The sequence below is a fragment of the Motacilla alba genome, chromosome 24 (genome assembly GCF_015832195.1).
Source record: "Motacilla alba alba isolate MOTALB_02 chromosome 24, Motacilla_alba_V1.0_pri, whole genome shotgun sequence".
In the NCBI taxonomy this organism is placed as follows: domain Eukaryota; kingdom Metazoa; phylum Chordata; class Aves; order Passeriformes; family Motacillidae; genus Motacilla; species Motacilla alba.
In genome coordinates, this window is record NC_052039.1 from 810,698 (window position 1) to 831,133 (window position 20,436).

Here is a 20,436-nt window from a genome sequence, read left to right on the forward strand (position 1 = left end):
TCAGGGGAATATTTCCTCCTTTCTATCCCTCTTTTTCTATCCTTTCATTCTTCCTTTATTCCACCCCTCTTTTCTTTTAAAATTTGCTGCTTTTTGGTGTAAAGCCCCATTTTAATTTGTTGTTGTTGTTTTTGGGTGAAGGAAGAACAGACACTGGAGTTCTGCCTGTGGTCCCCTCTCACAGAGGGAACAGCCAGCTCCTCCAAGCTTGCATCTGCCTGTGCTTCAACCCTGCTCTCAGGGATGCTCGGGAGGAGGGAAACTCCCCTGAAAAAAGCAGCAGAACGGCCAAAAGGATGGCAAGATTCGGGTGGTTTGTCCCAGCCAGGTAAAGGCAGACAGGAGGGAGGTGCAGGGGCAGAAGGAGCCGGCAGATCCCACTAGAGGGCTCACACGGGGCTCCGCGGGGAGCTCATCCCTGCACGCACCAGAGCAGGTCCCTTGCCTTGGGCTGGCACAGCCCCGGGGCACAAACAACTTGGAGGCCCGAACCTTGGCGGTATTTTCATGTTCTGGAGCAAGAGAAACATCAGAACCCCGGAGGGGTTGGGACTGGAAGGACCCTTCAAGCCCATCCACTGCCAGCTCTGCCATGGGCAGGGACACTCCCATTATCCCAGGGTGCTCCAAGCCTCGTTAGCCTGGCCTTGGACACTGCCAGGGATCCAGGGACAGCCACAGTTGCTCTGGGATGTCTCAGCAGAACAGCTCCAAAGCATTCCTAAATTTCATTATTCCAGCTGGACAAAATCCGTGCCACAGCTGGCATTGCCCAGGGAAGTTTGCCCACATCCATCAGCACAGGAGAACTTTCTTTCACATTTGATCAGATACATTTTGTAATGTTTTTTAAAAATTGCTCACTGAGTTTAGCTGCAAATACAGATTCAGGGAAGCTCAGTAAATACAGTCAAGATCTGGAATTCATTTTGAAATTATGTAAAATATAAGGAAAACTCTACTATTAACATTGGTTCTAAAGTGGGTTAAACTTTACCCAGCACTCATCTAAATGATCCTCTTCCTTTATTCAGTAAAATTTAAAATGTGAATTTTTTAAAAATTTGTTTTGGTTTTAAAATATAATTTTAAATGGGTTTTGCTCTCAGCAAGATGCTGAGGGCAAGGGCAGATTTTGAGGCCATAACCTGCCTCAGGGTCTCATAACAGTAGAGAAGTTCATGAAATTTCTACCTCTGAATGTTACAATAATACAGAATTCCCCTCTTCTCCCCTAAAACATTGATGCCTGCCTGGGCATCCCCTACAGGCAGTTAGGATGCACTTATCTGGAAAATTCTTTCCAGTTTGAGGGTAAACCAGGGGATCCTGGCATGGGGTAGAGAGCTGGGTGGGCTTTCCATATTGGCTAGCACTTGGAGAGGTCCTTCAAAGACCCTTCTCCCACAGTGCTGAGGACCAAACCCCCACAACACCCTCAGCCCTGCTCCTGGTCTGAGCGAAAGAGCAAAGACAGGCACTGTCCCTGCTGTCCCCTGGCACTGGCAGTCCCTGGAGCTGTCCCTGGCAGAGCAAACAACCCCCAGCCCCGCAGCACGCCCTGGTGACAGCGCAGCCCAGGCTGGGCCTGCTGGGGGACAGCTGCAACCCGGGAGAGGACACTTGAGAGCAAGAGTGGCAGAGCCAGAGGGGCACTGGCTGCTGTACAGCCTGCAGCTGGAGTTAGGTGGGATTGGGGTTGGCATTGGCATTGAAGTTGGGATTGGCATTGGCACTGGTGTTAGGATTGGGACTGGGATTATCTTGGGGTTGGCATTGGCACTGATGTTAGGATTGGGACTGGGATTATCTTGGGGTTGGCATTGGCATTGGGGTTGGGATTGGCCACTCACACATGTGTGGGGTTGGCCAGGCAGCTGATGGGCAGGGGAATGAGTGATTGGAGTGGCCCAGTCCATCCCCACGGACTGGGATGGACATGCAGGGAACGGACAAGAGGATGGAGGGGATGTTCTCCTGTCCTGGGTGCCCTGAAGCTCCCATGCTAAGGAGTTATCCAGAGGCAGGGTGGGAGCTCTGCCAGTGCATGGCCCTGACATTCACAGCAGCCTTTTCTTCTCTCCTGACAGGGGGTTACCTCTCTTTAGGGACACTGGGCACATGTTTTATGTCCAAGAACCTTGGAGTCTTGAGCAAGTCTGTGATGAAGGATTTCCTGTTTGCCCAGAACCAGCACACTCCAGGGGTCTTTTCCATGGCTCCCAGGGCTCCTAGAGTTGTTCATGAATCAGTTTGTCCAGGCAGAGCTATTTCCCTTTTTTCTGAGCAGAAGAGGAAATGGCTACACAGGAATCATCACGGAAGGACAGCCCAGGACCTTTCATTGCAGAGCGCACAGATCACTCGGACAATTTGGGTGTACAAGTATGGACACACTCAGGATGATACAGAGCCTGTGCTTACAGGACCTGCAGGGGCCTGACACATGTGGTTCATGGCAGCTCAGAGGATGTGGAGAGCTCCTTTTCCCTGCCAGATTTCCCTGGGATAGAGGAGTGGAAAGGGAGGAACCCCTCTGTGTGCATGGGTCTGGCACTGGGGGTGTGAGCAACTGCAGCAAACACAGAATCCCAGGATGGTTTGGGTTGGGAGGGACCTTAAAGCTCATCCCATCCCACCCCACCCCACCCCACCCCACCCCACCCCACCCCATCCCATCCCATCCCATCCCATCCCATCCCATCCCATCCCATCCCATCCCATCCCATCCCATCCCCGGCCATGGACAGGGACACCTCCACTACCCCAGGTTCATCCAAGCCCCAGCCTTGATTTGGGCAGCCTGGCAACACTGCAAAGGCTCCTTCCTCCTTTTCCTGAGAAAACCATCCTTGGTAGCCAAAGGTAACCCCCATGACTATCAAAACCCCAGGCACTTTCAAGATCCATCCTTCTCTCTGTGTTATGCTTTTTCAGGAAATAACTCCTTTTCCCATGTTTCACCCCAGTTCTGAGATTTGGAACACAGTGCAAATACCCATGGGGTTTTCATGGAGTCAAGAAATGCCACTGAGGTACAGTCAGGGTGAGATAGAGTTCAGCCTGCAAACAATCCTCACAAGAGAGCAACTGCCACAAAGGCCTTTATCCGAGGGCAATATCAGCATCTACTGTACACTCACGAGGGAAAACCACCATGCTGCTGTTTGATGTCTTTAACAGCATCATCTCTCCGTAGAGATGCAAGGCTGCTTTCTGTTTCCAACTCTGTGCTCTGCTGTGTTCTCAGAAACCAGGAAAATGTGCTGCTAAACTCACCCTAAAGCAGAAAAACCCTTGAGAGTTTCACCATGAAACACTACAAATGCAGAGATGTTTGTGACTTAGACATTCAAATCACACTTAAAATTAACATGAACTCTAAAAGCTTTTGCTAAAAACCAAAAGCGTGTCTATATTATATCTATATTTAAAATCGAAAAAATTATAGACATTTTTACACTTAAAAATTATTTTCAAGAAGGTGACTTTTTTTCCAGGCTGTGGATTTTTGGTAATGTTTCTAAAAGGGGCCACCTGGGCTGCTATAACAAAATGTTGGAACCCTGGATGCTGAGAATTTTTCGACTTTCTGTGCTGACAGGCTCTGACCCCCAGAAGAACACTGCATTGACCTGAGCCTGTGGAGAAGGCTCCCAAAATGGAATGACAGAGCTGGGATTGTGGGTGTGGGGTTTGGAGAGAAGTGTGTGATGTCACAGGGTGGAAAGCTCAGAGTTTAAGGTTTTAGAATACAGCAATATACATAAAGCAAGATGGAGATTTAGGGTGGAGGCTGGTCCTTCTCCTTCTCCTCCATGGGTTTGGGTGGTTTTGTGTAAATGGATAAAAAAGTCCCCACTGCGGGCATGGGTTGGTTATTGGGTTAAAAGTGAAAATAATTTAGGTGTCATTTCTTAACTGGACAGTTTAGCCTTAAAAGGCCTTGCAGACAGGGCTACGGGGCCATTTTTTACCTTGTTAGAGTGAAGTGCTGTAGAACTCACAGTTTGTGAGACTGCAATATAGATAAAAACTAGTAAACATCTGAGTCCAAACAAAAAATACCATCTCAGATTTAATCCCAGCCTTAGCAGAAAAGAAGCAAAGAATCCATTACCAAAATGTTTTCAAGCCATTCAATTTCCCATTGACCAGGGAAAGGATTCACCTCTTGGTACAAATGACAGGGGCTGGGCTGTCCTTTTGCTGTGAGCTGGGCAGGTTACACCATCCCCAGGCACCCTGTGGGGCTTCACACAATGAACCTTCTCCAATGGCTCCTGAATTCCCTGTGTCACCTCTATCCACTCAGAAGGGGTGGGCACAATGATATTTCTATTTCTATTTCTATTTCTATTTCTATTTCTATTTCTATTTCTATTTCTATTTCTATTTCTATTTCTATTTCTATTTCTATTTTTAATTTTATAACTAATTATTCAAAGTCTGCAATGTGGACTTTTCTGTTTAATTACAAAATACTACTTAAACTTATGAAGAAGAAGTAAGAAGAAAGTGAAGAAAAATAACTTGGTTTTGTTTTAAAACTTTTACCTTGTTTTATATCTATTACTTTACTTTAAAACTCTAAACTAAGTTTTTTACTTTGTGATATTATATACTTTTAATTAATGATACACGTGTAATTTTATTGTTATCAATTAATTTTGGATTTTTTTTTACAGTTTCAGGTTAAATGCAGTGTTCTTCTGGGAGTCAGTCTGTTAGCGCAGAAAGTCTGAAATTCTCAGCATCCAGAACTCCAACAGGCACAGGCCTTTGGTTTTGTTCCACCTCGCAGACTCCCATAAAGGACCTCAGTCTCCTCCTTCTGCCTTCTCCACAGAATTCACAGAATCACTGGGTTGGAAGAGACCTTTAGGATCATCGAGTCCAGCCCAGCCCCTACACCTCAACTGAACCCTGGCAGCCAGTGCCACATCCAGGCTGTGTTAAACACACCCAGGGATGGTGACTGCACCACCTCCCCGGGCAGCCATTCCAGAACTTTATCACCCTTTCTGGGAAAAACTTCTTCCTAATATCCAACCTATAGTTCACTTGATGCAGCTTGAGACATCAAAAGGCTTTCCATTTCCAGAAGTTTGCTTATGGCCTGGTAGAGCACAAATAAAAGGTGTCCTTCAGGGAAGCCCTGGCAGCCCAGCAGTGCAGCTTTCAGTGCTTCACTGGCACAAAATCCGATTATTGCGGCATATTCCCTCTGTGAGCCCCTGAAAACACAGCACATCCATGGGGTGCTGAAGTCAGAGGTGAAATGTGGGATTTACAGCAGGATTTGCAGCACGAGCTCTGCCCTGGCAGTCTGATGCCCAGTCTGTGGAGTGTCCATGGAGACTGGGAGGGGCTCATCCTGCAGGACTGCACGAGCAGGGTGCTCAGGCTGTTAAAAATGAGTCACAAAAGAAGGAATTGCAGGAGAGTCCTGTGCATGGTCCTGCACAGAGAGGTGTGTTGATGTGCAGGACAAGAACACAAATGGACAATGTGTGCTTTGCCTTCGTTTGGGCTCGTGGTTTGGGTTCAGGAGCTGGGTTCAATGATCCCTGCGGCTCCCTCCCAACCGGGACATTCTGTGATTCCATGTTTAAGACTGTAAGTGTGGAAAGGGTCTTTCCTTACCTGGATCCATTCATGTGGTCATACTCCCGTTTGACGCTGACCCTCACGGGCTGGTTGATCCACTCCTGCTGGGGGGGCAGGGGGTTGATCTTGTGGGGCTGCCCGAAGTCGGGGCTGCCGGAGGCCGTCATGTCCTTGGGGAGCTGCGCGGCCGCGCCGTACGTGGGGTCGAACAGGGACTGGTCGTCGCTCACCACCGACAGAGCCTCCTGGGGAGAGACAGAACCAGCCCTCAGAGCTGTGGCTAAAGCAGGAACTGCCCTCTGGTTCTCTCTCTGAGCTGGGAGCACCTGCAGGGCCCCACAGCTGCCCTGCGCTGGTTGCCACCACCACCTGCCCAAGGAGCAAGAGCTCAGGGTCCAAGAGCCCCTATGCAAACCAGGGCTTTGCTTTTGCTCTGCTCTGCTTTACTGGCTGCCATTTCCACCTGCCAGGGGCAATGAGAGCCTTTGGGGTCCAGGAGCCCCTATGCAAACCAGGGCTTGCTCTGCTCTGCTTTGGTGGCTGCTGGCTTTGGGTGGGAGCAGCGTTCAGGTTCACTGGAGCTCTGCAAACAGCGGAGGAGCTGCTGGGGCTGTCACCTCACAGGGGCTGTGTCACCTTACACGGGCTGTGTCACCCCAATGCTCGCTGCGAGCAGTTCAGCCCCAGTCCCAGTGACCAACCTGCCCACCTTCCCCTCCAAAGCCAACTGGTGTGTATGGCAACCCCTCTGGAGTGGCATGTGAAGGTCTCTTCGTCTCCTCTTGGAGGGTTTGTGTGCTGTTTGTGTTTTGAGGTTGCTGCTGAAGGAGAAGCAGCCAGAGCAGGTCACAGTTATGGGTGTTTGTGGTAGGGGAAAAAATGCATTACTTTACACTTTTTGTTTATTTTGTGGGAAATGAAGGGCTGTGTGTTACCCAACTGTGCATTTCTAGAAATGCTTAAAAACAGGAAATTGTTATCCTTTTTTTTTTTTTTTAATTTTTTCCCCCCCTTGCTGAAACTCCAAATATTGACAAAAAGTTCTGGCTATCAATTTCCTTGTGTGGATGTGCTCGGGTTTTCCAAGCGAGGAGTGCCGGGCTCCTGATAGCTTTGGCACAGCCCTGCCTGACTCAAAGTGCATCTGGCAAGGGCTGCCTGCTCTGGAGAGAGCTCAGCTAACCACACACAACACAGCTGCCTTTATGAGTGGCAGGGCAGAAACCGAAGGAGGAACCTCCCGCACTGAAAGCAGCCCCCACTTTCATGTGAGCTGATGGAGCAGACTCCAAAACAAAGCTACAGACTCACCTACTCTGGGCACTTAGTGCTCAAAAGCCTCCCAGCAGTGGTGTGTGGGCTGCAGAGGCTCACTGAACACAGCTGAAACCTGGTGTGTGCTAACCACTATGCTCAACATTCACAGGGCACAGCCTCAACAGGGAGCTTCTAAAAATAATAATTTATTGCTCTCTCCCCGCCCCCTTCCCCCAAGTAGTTGTTTCAGAGGTTTGTTTTGTAAATTCTTCCATAACCAGGGAGAGAAACAGAAATTCTGACAGCTTAGAGAAGTGCAGCTCCTGGAATGACACGAGAATCTAAGCACAAATCAGATACCTCCAGGCTCATGATATTGTCACAAAAAACATCAGTAATTCAGAGTCTGCTGGGTAAACATGAAAATCCCCCTCAAGTTAACCCACTTAAAGAGAGTCAGGCCTACAAAAACCAGCACTTTTCTATCTCTGATCTCAGATCATGTAACAAACCCAAACAAGCCAAAGTGACCTAGAATTGGAGTGAGCCTGGCTAAGCTTGAATTCAGAGGAACCCTCAAACATCTGCATAAATCCTGCTGAAGTTCCAGCACTTGCTGCACTCTGTGGCCAACCTATCACACCAGTTACAGCCACTAAACAGCAAAAAGGAGCTTTACCCCACATTGCCCAGTGGTGGCTGGTGAAAGGAGCTCACGCTGTGTTCAACCTTTCCTGCAGCTTTTCCTTGGTGGATTCACAACCTTTCAAAAATACCCCTCCCTTTAGAGTAAGGGAAGATTTAGAGTAAGTGGAAGGTGTCCCTGGGAAGGATTGGTGTGAATTGTGTCAGAAACCCCTCAAAGGTCTAGCTTTATCTCCAGGCTGCAAACTTTGTCTGTGCAGGAAGGTACAAGAACAAGAGATGGTTCAGTCTTAAAAAGGAGCAAAGCCTTCCCATCACAGATCAGGATTTGCTGTTCCTCTGATTCACTGAGGTCAGGATTCACCCCAGGCAGGGGTTCCCAATGTCACCTTTTCTGCAGGCTTCTACTGCCTCACAGTACAGAAAGTGTCAGATTTCCTACCTGAGGTGGTGGGTGAACCCCACACTGGGCTGCAGGACGGCCTTGGGGCCCTCTAGACCAAGTCTCAGCTGGGCAGAGACAAGGCAAATGTGAATACCACTGCAAATTCATCGGATAAAGATTCTGCATGTTTGAGCTTGGAGATTTTCAGTCTAAAAACATACTCTAAAAACATACAAAAATTGGCTTTTGTTTTAGGGAAACAATTTCTGGGAAAATAATGATAATGAGAGTTATCCCACAAAAACAGTGTGAGAGGTTGCTCACAAGATTTTTAGTGGCAATTCAGCACAACCTTTGCATGGGTTGGAGGATTCTTCTGAATTCAAGCTTAGTCAGGCACTCTTAATTCCAGGCTGCTTGTTCTACCTAAAGAAATTTTTCTTCTGAAGAAATTTTCTGGTGGTTTAGAAATTGGAAAGTAGGGATCTCTCTGGCTGTCCCAAAATCCACCAAACTTATCAACACTCCACAGAATAACCCTGGACCAAGACCCTGGGGCTGCACGAAGTACAACTTTACATATACAAGCAAGTACACACTGCTCTGTGACACAGAGCATGTGACAGAGAGCCTCCTCAGATAAGGATCTTCCTTGAAAGACAAAGTGGCTGCTCAGACCTGCCTGCATGCAACTGGTGTTAACTGGGACAGCAATAACCTCACTGGGGCACAGGGACGGAGCAGCTCTGCCTTGTGCTGCATGAACAGTCTCATCCTGAAAACAGGAGGAGAGATCCAAATGCTTCGGACTGCTCTTGGCAGCTCCTGGGGCAGGAGTGGTTCCAGCTAAACCCCAGCTGGTGGCAGCACAAAGGCTCAGCCCCAGGGGAGCTGAGCCACCCCGGCAGATGAGGAGAGATAGGGCTGGTGACACCTGCTCTGCGCCAGGGGCACAGCACGAGCAGCGCTGGTGACATGCAAGGCAGGTCGGGTGGCACTGAGCCAGCCCCGCTGCCACCAGCTCAGCCCTGTGCCCACATCCACCTCACAGAAAAAGCACGGGGGGCAAGCAGCAGACAGCCTGTGCTGGTGGGAACCCCTGGGCAAGGCCAGGGCTGCCTGGGACTCGGGCTAGCGCTCCTGGAAGGGGCCAGAGCTCGGCCCCAGCTGTGGGGACGTGCACAGCCCTCCTGTGGGCCCAGCTCCCCGAGCAAGCTGGCCAGGCCCGGCCTGCTCAGGGGGGATTGCCTGAGGCACAGAGCAGCAGCTCCGTGACACACCGAGCTTCTCTCCCCTGGAATCGAGAGCTGCTCAGTGTTTGGGGACTGGGAAAACACTCCGAGGTGTCCAGGTGCCAACACAGCCTGCCCAGACGGGCACAGCCCGCCAGGTCCCCCCACGGCGCTGCCTCAGCCTGTGGCCTTGGGCCGCACAGCCTGAGGCCGAGACAGGGGCTGTGTGTGCTACTCTGGCATCTCTGTTACCTTATAGTGCCTCTGGGAATAGGCTGGCCTCAGTTTTTCCAGGTTTTAATCACATTCCTGGCAGAAATGCTGCCGTGGCAGCTCGTCCAGCTCCCTGGGCAGCGCAGCCCCAGCCCCTCCAGGGCAGCCCACCAGTGGCTGCCCCAAAGGAGGAGCTGGCACACACTCCTGCATCCCTCAGGCAGGAATCTGTGCTGTGCCTCTTATTTATACAGCAGTTTCCAGTTGCAAGAGAGTGAATTATCAGGTTTGCCTTTATTTGGATGAGCCATCCTGACCCAGGTCCCAGGTGTGAGAGGTACATAGCGGGAGGCACAGTTTGGCTTTGGCCCGGAGGGCAGGAACAGCCAGTCTCACATTCTGGGAGGGCTGACACGCCACCAGTGCTTCAACCAAGTTTTCCTTATCTCCTTGCAAAGGGAGATGACACACACACTTTACCTAAGGTTTGACTTAGTTAATGAATTGAACAGGACATTTCAGAAAGGAGAAAGGCCAGGGGAACAAGGGCTGGTGAGGTGAGTAGTCAGTGCTGTCACCCCAGGTGTCCCCAGTGACTGAGGTGTGCAATGTGTGTGCAATGAGATTTCACTGAACATCAACCTTTAGCTCTCTACAATCGCTTTTCTGGCCATAACCACATTTAAAAGGCATTGCTAAAGATCAAAGCTTCATCCTCCTCCACAAAGGCTGCCTTACAAGAGAAGACAGCGCTGAGTACCTAACCATTGTGCCATGGAGAGATGACTCCACTGCTAGAGAGGTGGTTGTTTTCTTTCCATTTTCCCCCTCCCCAAAATTTCACCACTCCTGGTCCTGGTCTCTTCCTGTGAGAAAATCACTCCTGAAATATTTCTTTAAAGAGAATGTTGCCAACACAGACCTGAAGAGCCCAGACCTAACGATGTAAAACACCAAAATCTGAGGTCCAGCAGTGTCACACACGGCCCAGGGTTTGCACCGAGGAGCAGCCCTGGAGTAGAGATAACTTCGGCACTGCAGTGTTACAAGTCAGCATTTCTGCTGCCAACATCTCATACAAGCACAGAGATAACATCAAACTTACAAGAAAATGAGTCAAATTAGAAATTAAAAAAAGGAGCAAGGTCTGTGTTGATTGTGGGGCAGCACATTAGGGAGGATTTAGCACTGGATTGAAAGACAGAGTGTTCTCATCCCTGCCCTTGATTTTTGGGAGCATTCCCCTCTTCCTCCCTTCCCCTCCTCTGTTGCCCTGTACTGTGCACACTGTAGGACACTGAGCCCTGGCCAGTGCTGCCTCTGGGACACACACAGCAATCCTTTGGACACACTCTCAGATATCCACTCTTCCCTTGCTCCCAAGCAAACCAAGAATTCCCTCTGCAGCTTTTCCAGACCAATTTTCCTGAGGTTTGCTCCTGCTATTCCACCTTCCTCAGAGGATGTGACTGGGGCAGGGACTCCCCAGAATTCCCCCTAGAAAAGTGTAATAATGACCATTTGATTGCCAACAACCTCAATCCAATCTTGTGCCCTTCACAATCCACTGAAGTCTTGCTTAGGAGCGTTTCCTGGCTGCAGCTGGAGATCCATCATCCCCCTGGTGAGTGCAGCAGAATGAGAGCTGTCACTTTAAGGTGCCCTGTTCTTCCCCCTAGTACCCACCTGCAGCACTGCCCTGTGTCCCCCACTGTGCTGCTCACAGCATTTCCCAACTGCTGCTGGTGGTGGGGCTGGGACATCCCAGCTGCTGGAATCCCTGCCCAGAGCTGGCCCGGCCCCAGGAGGGATGGGACGAGATGCAGGCTGCTGTCCCAGAGTCATGGAATGATTTGGCTTGGAAGGGACCTTAAAGCTCCTCCTATTCCACCTCCTGCCAAGGGCAGGGACATCTTCCCCTATCCCAGGCTGCTCCAAGCCCCTTTCCCTGCCACAGCAGCACTCAGGGTTAAGATGGCAGTAAACCTCTAACATTGTGCCCAAGTCTCTGCAGATCTGAGGATTTCTGTGGGTATAAAGGAGGGGTTTCATTCATTAATTTTAGGGCATCCCACACTGCAGGTTTTTGCCCCTGTCTGCACTGGAGACTTGCTCAGAGTCACAGAGCAGGACAGTGACCTGGAAAAAGAGCCACCCACTTGGCCCAGGCTGCCTTTTCTTCCCTTTCCTCCCCTTTCCTTCTCTTTCCACCCAGGCTACTCCATCCAAGGGTAGCTTGGCATCCTTGGGAATGAATGGGAAATCACAAGATGGTAACTCATGTTAGGGGGAAACAAAGCAGGAGTAAGAGCAGCAGAAACAGCAAAAACACTGAAAGCCACCAAAATCATGCTGAAATTAGCTCAAAACTGGGGCAAAATGATTTGGCAAAACTCCTCAGAAGGAAAAAAAAAAACAACAAATATGTATCTTTATCTTTTGGGGGTTACTTTTATGCTCACTATTTCCATGGAATTTTGTATCAAGTGGGTGGGTAAAAGAAGGCTGCTAAAATCAGTGCTCTATTACTTTCATCTCAAGATCCCCAAAAGCAGACTCAAAAAGGATAAAAACATAAATCATTCTTCTGTACTTCACTTCTCAGAAAAGCACTTTACTTCAGGCACACTTTTATAGGACCTGGACCAAAGACTTTTTTTCCCTCAGTCTAGACTTCACATTAATGGTTTCAGGGCCTATTTTGGTCTGTTTCCAGCCAACTGGGAATAACCAGGTGACAGGTTCTCTTTCCCAGCAAGTTGCTGCATTAAGCATAATGATAAGAAGGCTTAAACCAGGCCTGGAACTGTGGGAAATCCCAAGGAAAAGGCTCTGTGAGGTCTCAGCACAGGCCCAGGAATGGAGGTAGAATTTAAAAAGAACCTGCCCAAATTATCTCTGTGGCCCCTTGACCTCTGGAAATTAATGTGGTGAAAGCTGAGGCTGGAGGGACCATCCCATCCCTAAAATCCTGGAGTGTGCTGCATCTCTTCCCTTGGAACATGAGTAGCAGCAGCTGTGCCTGGAGCAGGAACAGCCCTGTCAGCCCCCAGATGGCTCACCCCATCCCTGGGCTGTGAGCAGGGAGCTCCCCAAGCACTCCTGCCCTTCCCAGTGCTCCCCACCCTGCTGGGACTGACACTGGCATGAGGTGGGTGTCCACTGGGACAAAGCATAGCTTCTGGCTGCCCTTCTCAGAGAACTCCCTGGCTTCTGTTCCCTGCCCGGTTCTGCCAGCCAGGACGCATGAGACAATTCAGGATGAGGCCAGAGTGAAACCTGTCCTGAGTGCTGGAACCTTTGCCGTGGCTTGGGCCAGGTTTCTTATCTTGGCAGGTAATTTCACTGCATCACTGGAAATCTGGCATCTGATAAAAGCCAGAAAATGGCTCTAACTGGGATGGACAGTCCTGAGCTGGAGATTTTCCCAGCAGCCTGAAGTGACACGAAACTCAAAAGGATTCAGCTCTATGGATTAACCAGCCTGACCCTGCTCAGGCTGAGGACTGTATGATCTCACAAGATCCTTTCCAAGCCGCGTCATGTTCCCAGAAAATCAATGAGCCTTTGCCAGGTATTAACACTCTCCTCAGTCACTTTCCTGTGCTGGTTTCTCCACTCTGTGCCCACAGCTTTTCTCCGCCAAAACTGTATCCCCTTCTCACTGAGACTGACACTGTTGGGTGATTGTTTCCCAGGGCTGAGCACTCAAATGCACCCAGCTCTAGCTCACCTTTCTTTAAATTTCATTTCTTCGTCTCCCCACGCTTTTAAAATAATTGCCTTGCTCTGAGCAGATGTGTTTGTAAACAGAGACACATGGACCTAACTGGGAACATGCACCCTTCAGTAAATATTATTGTAGCATTTTTATGGTCTTCTCTGCTGAGGGAACAGGGAGGGAAACTGCAAGATGGTTTCAGAGTCTGGCTTGCTGACAAACCCCAAGAATCCCAGAGCACAAATGCAGAAATGCTGTGCTGACCTCAGCTCTGTCCTGGAGCACCCAGTGCCCAGCCCCTTGCCTTGATGTGCTGCCAGAGGCTCTTCCCAGTGGCCAGTATTCCATCGGGACTTTGCAGACTGACCCAGCACCGTGTCAGGAGAGCTGAGCTCACCCCGAGCTGCCTCTACCACTGCAGTGGTGTCACCTTGTCCCTCAAAGCTGAGCTTCTGGGGGGTATTTTTAGTCTTGTCAGAAACTGAGACTGTGAAAATCCTGGTTTTGTTTCCAACACGCAGAGATAAATTGAAGCTTTTCAATATAAATCATTTGCCCTAGAAAGGAAAACATCAAATGGAGAAACCCAAAAATACTAAGGGTTTGTTATGAGAGAAGGTTTGTCTCGTCTCTGGGCTTCCTCTCAGGCTGCCTTGGAAAAGGACAGAGAGCAGAGTCTTAAAAGCATGAAGGAATAGATGCAAACCACGAAACCTCATCTTTTCTCTTTGGGTTCCTACTGCCAAAGCACTGGAAACTGTAAAAAGAGCATTCTCCCAGGAATTCAAGAGGTGGGAGGGGGCAGCTTCAGGAGACACAAATATTTCAGGTTGTGACTCAAGGCTCCAGCAGTGCCCATTCATTATTTTTATTCCACTTTGATACCATTGTCCCCGTTACATTCACAAGCCCGTGCCGTATCCTGTTTTGTTCCTGACACCGTTCCCTGCACAATCGCAGGAAGCCCATCAGGAAGCAGCCATCGGGGGCTGGTTTGTTTCCATCCGCAGAGAACAAAACAAGCTCCTGCAGCCCGAGATGACTTATCCCAGACTAAGGAAAAACAACAGCATGAAAGGATCCCAGCAGCATCTCCAGGAGCGAGCACAGCCTGCGCTGCTCCCTGGGCCAGGAGCACCTCAGCAGCTCTCGAGGGAATGCTCAACTAAAAGGAAGTATAAGGAATAATCCATCACTGACACCAAGAGTGCATAGCAAAGGTCTGGACACTCTATGGGAGAAAACACATGTCCAACACAATCCTGCAGCTGAATCCAAAATTTGATGGTTTTCCAGTCTGAGAGCTTGAGTCTGTTTGTGTCCTGAGCTTGCGCCCTGAGCCAGGTTTGGGTTAAGTCTGAGCTCAGGATCTGGGTGCCCAAGACATCAGAGCACAAACTCGGGGTTTGAGGCCAGAGCAGGTTGCTTGGGCTGAGTCAGGGCCTGCATCACACAGAACCCAGAGATAAGAGGAGAGGCAAGAGGTGGTCCAGGACTCAGAGGAACCTGTTTGTTCCCCAAGGAGCACATGAATGCTCCTGATCCAGCACCAGGAGTCTGATTTCTGCCTCTGCACCAGACAAACGGCTCTGATTCAGATAGACAGGTTCTGACAGAGAGATTCCTAAAGAGCCTGAAGTCACACAAATCACACTCCCATTGACAGGTGCTGGGAGCCACAGTGCCTTAAATGCCTCTCAAATATCAGGTTTATATCTCGTGATTGGCTCAGGTTTGCATTTCCCTGCCCCTGGGCACACTCGGGTGCCCCTGAGCAGCGCTGCAGCCTCTGCTGGCTCCTGACCCACACCCCAGCTGCTCTGCTGAGCCTGGCAGTGGAGCTGAGGGCTGCCACCCTGCTGGGATGGCAGAATCTGTGTTTTCCTTGTGCACCGAGCCCAGCCCCTGCGGCTCCAGTGAGGGGATTGTTTCTGCCTACGCCTATAGCAAAAGCAGAGATTTTGTGAACAAGCCTGCCCATGGCATTCCAAGGAAAACAGCTCGGCAGGATTACACTGAGATATTTTCTTTGTCAATCTCCATCATGATATTTGAACAGGAAAACCCAGTTTACACCAGTGGAAATTCCCAGGAGCTTTTGATTTCTTTACAAAGGAACACCGATGTTTTAACTTTGGTGCAAGAGGAAGGTCCTGGAAGGATTCAGGGATTGCCATCACACCTACCTCTTGGACAAAAAGGCTGAATCCCATCCTGGCATCTGGGCTGGAGCCCAAAGTTTACATTGTCATACAAAAAGGAGTCGACAAGGTGCTGTTCCTCCTTCTGATATCAAACATGGCAGGGCAAAGACCACACCACCAACAAGTCCAGGGAGCTGCAGCAGGGAAGGAGCCTCTGCTGCATAAACGTAGTGAAGTGCTTGCTGAGGACAAACATTCCCACTAAATAAACACATCCAAGGCCTTCTCTGGTGTTTCACCTACAAGAACCAGGCTTGAATCAGCAAGAATCTACAAGAACCAGGCAGTCAATACTGGCTCCTGGCTCACCCAACAGCAGACACGAGAGTAAAACTGAAAAAAGGACTCTTTCACAGCTGTATTAATGTCACCATGCCTCAGTTTCCCTGTCTGGGTGATGCTGCCCCCCAAAGAGCTCCAATTTTTTTAATCCCCTGTCCTTGGAGAAGGAGGCCACAGAACAGCCAAGTGTTATCCCAGGGGTAGGATTGATAGAAAAGAAAAACTGACTTTCCTCTGAAGCTGAGCAAAAAAAACCCCTCCAAAATCTCTTATCAGTGACCATTATCAGAAAGGCTGTTGGCTTTATCAGTGCGGTACTGAGAAAGGCTTTGAGCCCGGCTCAGATAAATTAGGTTCCCTAGCATCTTGAGAAGTCCCAGAACCATAGAATGGTCCAAGTCTGTGCCCAGAGATAGTTTTCCATGCCTGGGAGATCCAATGTCTGGTGCAGCAGGTCTGTGGGTGAGCCGCTGGCAGGGATTTTGGATGTTCTGCTCCAGGGGGGGCAGACCAGAGCTGCATCAGAGCTCCTGGTGGCTTTGGGAGGGGCTGGGAGCCAGGGCTGCCAGGAGGCAAATCCCAGCCTGGAGCCCACCCAGTGCTGTGGCTTTGGCCAGGTCACTCAGCTCTGTATCCTTCTCCTTCTCTTTCACACTGTCCCAGTGTGGGCCAGTGAGGGCTGATTCTGCAGGTTTCTGCCATCCCCAGGACCTCTCCTCAGACCTCTGTGGGATTCATGTTATCCCTCAGCAGATCCCCACCTGTACAATCAATGTGATGGGTTTGTCCTGGTTTATTTTGCTGTATTTTAAATGAAAATCATTAGCTCTGAGTTGATAACTGAAGTACGGGCTGTCAAGTTCTGTCACAGCAGTGATCCCAAAAAACAAAGCCACCATCTCAAGGGTGCCCTGCAGACACAGATGAGGCTGTTTCAGTAATTTTTCAGCATGGGAATGAACACAAAGCACCCAAACACTGCTCCAAGTCATTGTGTCAGTGTAACTAAACCAAGACTAAACCCCAGCTTGCCCCTGAAGCTCTCTCTCCTATAGAGAAGATCTGCCTTTCCCCCTGCACTTTGGGGTGTTTTTTGAGCCAACTGCAGCGTGTCTTCCTTTTGCTGGAGAGTTTCTTACACTCAGCCTGGGCTCAGTAACACAAATAAGAAGCAGAACCCTCGGCACATCTCCATGTTCTCAGCAGAGCTGATAGCGCTGCTCTTATCTTCAGTAGGGCAAGTCCCCTGAGCTGTGTTGAAAAGCCTTTTATCAGATGCAGTGTAAGGAGAGTTCTGTCTGAGATGTAGCTCTGCAGCTTTGGCAGCAAAGAGGGGCTTCTGAGTGAGCCTCCTCTGGTTTTGTTTAGTGTTGGGGTGAGGGAGCAGGACAAGGTCCTGTTTGTGGGGCTGGCAAGACAGGGCTGCTCCTTGGTCTTCCCGAAACAACTCCCCACTCCCCGAGCCAGAGGAAAGCCCTGTCAGAAATGGCTTAACGATCTTCTAATATTTCCCTGCAATTAAAGGGCACATCTGTCTTGCAGACCCTGTCCTCCTTTGCTAAAGCACAGACATGAACTAAACAGTCTGTGGTGTCGGGCCCTGGGTAACAAAGGGGCCCATTCATAACACAGCACTTGGCCACTTTGTGTGTGTGAAGTGAGGGAGAGTTTGCATTTGGAGAATAACCTGTGCTGCAGCACAGGAGACTTCTGCTCTCATAAATCAATCAGCTTTCCCTGCTAATAACCCAGCCTGCTCCCAGCCCTGCCCGCAGCGAGCAGCAGCCACCCTGCAGAGACCCAGCTCTGCCAGCAGGGCTCGGGGGAGAACCTGCAGGCTGCCAAAGCTCTGATTAAAGAGGGCTGGAACAATTGGTATCAACCTGGGTTCCTCAAGACGTGGAGAGAAGGGGCCATCCCAGCCCAAGGAATTCGGGGGCACCTCCACGGTGCCAGTCCCTGGGCTGGCATTTCACACTGTCCCTGTGGCTGGGTCACAGCCAGGGGTGGCCCTGCTCTTGTCTTGGCAGGAGAACGGGAGCACTGCAGAGCAAACTGTTCCAAACCAGACCAAACCAGACCAAACCAGACTGAACCGAACCCCACCAGACAAAACCAAACTGAACCAAACCCAACCACACCAAACCAACCAAACCAAACCAAATCAAACCAGGCCAAACCAGACCAAACCAGACTGAACCGAACCCCACCAGACAAAACCAAACTGAACCGAACCAAACTGAACCGAACCCAACCACGCCAAACAAACCAAACCAAACCAAACCAAACCAAACCAAACCAAACCAAACCAAACCAAACCAAACCAAACCAAACCAAACCAGACCAGACCAAACTGAACCAAACCAGACTGAACCAAACCAGACTGAACCAAACCAAACCAAACTAAACCAAACCAGACCAAACCAGACCAAACCAAACTAAACCAAACCAGACCAAACTGAACAAAACCAGACCAAACCAGACCAAACCAAACTGAACCAAACCGAACCGAGCCAAACCAGACCAAACCAAATGGAACCAAACCCAACCACGCCAAACCAAACCCAACCAAACCAAACCAAACTGAACCAAGCCAGACGCGACCAAACCAACAACCAACCACCCCTCAAAACCCATTCCTGGTTTTAGTGAAACTGAGGGCTTAAACCCAAAGAAAACCAATTGAGGTACACTTTGGCAGAGTCCTAAGCCATGGCCAGGTTCTGCCCTGGTGAGAGTGTCAGGCAGTCCCTGCAGGTTAATCCAAGTGCAGTATTTAACATCTGTTTGTGAATGCCTTGGGAAGGGGCTCTTAGGGGTTTTTTTCTATTTTCTGAGCCCAGCACCTTGGTCATGGGCTGTATCTCTGTCTCTTAGAGCTCTCCCCATACAAACAAACAGAGTTCACACCTCAGCATACCTCATTTCCTCAGCTTTCAAGCAAGCAGGAAATGGCCAGGAAGCGGCCGCAAGATGGTCCTGTGGTTTCAGTACTACAGTGACATTTGGGAAATGGGGGCTCATTTACCATCTCTCTCGGCAGCAAAGCTGTTTGTTCAGCTCTAGCCAAAGATTTTTGTGAAAAAAGGGTGTCAAGGCCATGGGGTAAGGGATGGAAAAGTCCACAATGTGGTCAGAGATCCTTGTTGTATCCTGAAAAAATTCTGGAGGCTGGGGGAAAGTTTTCAATCCTAATGTTGGACAGAAGGTCAAAACAATTATCCAGAGAATTCCACCTTAAATTAACCAAAGTTTGCTTTGGATATTCTGAGTGTTTCATTGCAGTTTTAACCTTTTCAGTTTCCTTAAAATATTGCAATTGGTTTCCAACTGAAGTGGAGTTTCAAAGGAAGACTTGAAAAACCTGAGAAGGCACCAAGTAGAGCAGCCTGTCAGAACTCAGCCTTTCCAGGGAACAGGAGGGTTTGGATCCATTTGCATCTTTCTGAGGAAAAGACACCACATAGGAAAAGGTCAGACTGTACCTCACAGGAATCTCCTGTATCTGTCCCTGGCACAAACACAGTGAATTCTGTCACAGCCTTTGGGGACAGGGCCAAATTAAGGCTCCCCATGCCAGCACAGCCACTGGAAGCTTTGCCTTTGCCTTTGGGGTGATGTGTGATCCAACCTTCACTGCAACTCTGTATTTTTGTGCTTTGTGTGAATGCAAGAATGATTCCAACTCACACAGGATCTGTCCTGAAAAACTTCCAATAGCCAAGCAGGTGGAGTCTGTAGACTTTTAATTTTTTTTTAATACTTTATACAAACACTAAAGAAGCAATTGGATGCTTGGAAATAATTTAAGAAAATCAGTTTTGTTTTTGGCTCTTGCTGATGCCATTTGACTGCACAGGTACCTCAATATCACTAACATTTGGCATTTTGACATCATGCTGATTCAAACTACCTCAGATTCTTATCCTGGCAGGACTATGGAGGTCTCAGAGAGACCAAAGGAAAAGTGGATCCTCCTGGGATACCTGGCATAGACTGGTCTGAGCAGCTCTTGCAAACCTGAGTTGAGTTTTCTGGGGGTCTGCTTTTCCTCCCAGCCCTCAGCACTCAGGGAGCTCAGTGAACCTTTGAGGGCACAGGTTCTCCCTGACTGGGAGGGTCCCACAGGAACATCCAAGGAAGGCAGCAGGAGTGCCTCATGGCAGGTCTTACAGTCACCTTCCTCATCAGCATCCTCGGGGAGTGAGATTTCAGCAATTCAGCAGTGCCTCCCTGGGGGCTGCCCTGCCTCTTCCTGAGGGTCTGAGATGAGGGTGATGACAGAATTTCTCTTCCGTGGGGGCAACAAAGAGATCCCAAACATTGCTTCAGATGATGTTTATAGGGTTGTCAGTAAAAAAAAAAAAAAAATCATTCTCTCACAAAGAACAAAGCTTTGAAAGGACCTGGGGCCTGGCTGGGGACTTGCTGACAAAACACCTGATGGAGCTACTACAAAACACGGGGAAGAGGGAAAATGGATAAAGCATTTCAAAATTAGATTTGCAGGGTCATTTGAAGTGGGGTTTTGGCTGGAATGTTCTGAAAGCCCATCCATTGCCACCCCTCCGCTGGGCAGGGACACCTTCCACTATCCAATGGTGCCCCAAGCCATGCCCAACCTGGCCTTGGGCACTGCCAGGGATGTGAGGAGGAATAGCTTGGAAACAGGAGTCAGCTCCCAGGAGAAGCTGGTGGGACAAAAGCCTCTGGTCACATTCTAATTACACAGATAAATGGTTTGGGAGAGCAGAGGAGATCATGGGCAGATCGTTTTACATATCTTACGCTGATGTAATCAGTGATGTTTTACTGTCCCCTCCTCCTTCATGCCACCCCAGACAGAACATGTTTGGGAATGCCAGGGGACCTCAGGGTTAACCTGGG

At 49.5% G+C, this 20,436-nt stretch overlaps 1 protein-coding gene across 5 annotated transcripts in view; it reads right to left on the minus strand.

Moving 5' to 3' along the window:
• Positions 1–20,436, minus strand: part of FLI1 (Fli-1 proto-oncogene, ETS transcription factor) — an 88,339-nt gene that overhangs the window by 34,389 nt on the left and 33,514 nt on the right. For all 5 annotated transcript variants that reach the window (XM_038161682.1, XM_038161678.1, XM_038161677.1 and 2 more), the window contains one exon: positions 5,647–5,855. In XM_038161682.1, the coding sequence (XP_038017610.1) occupies positions 5,647–5,855 (209 nt within the window). The remainder of the gene's footprint in view (positions 1–5,646; positions 5,856–20,436) is intronic.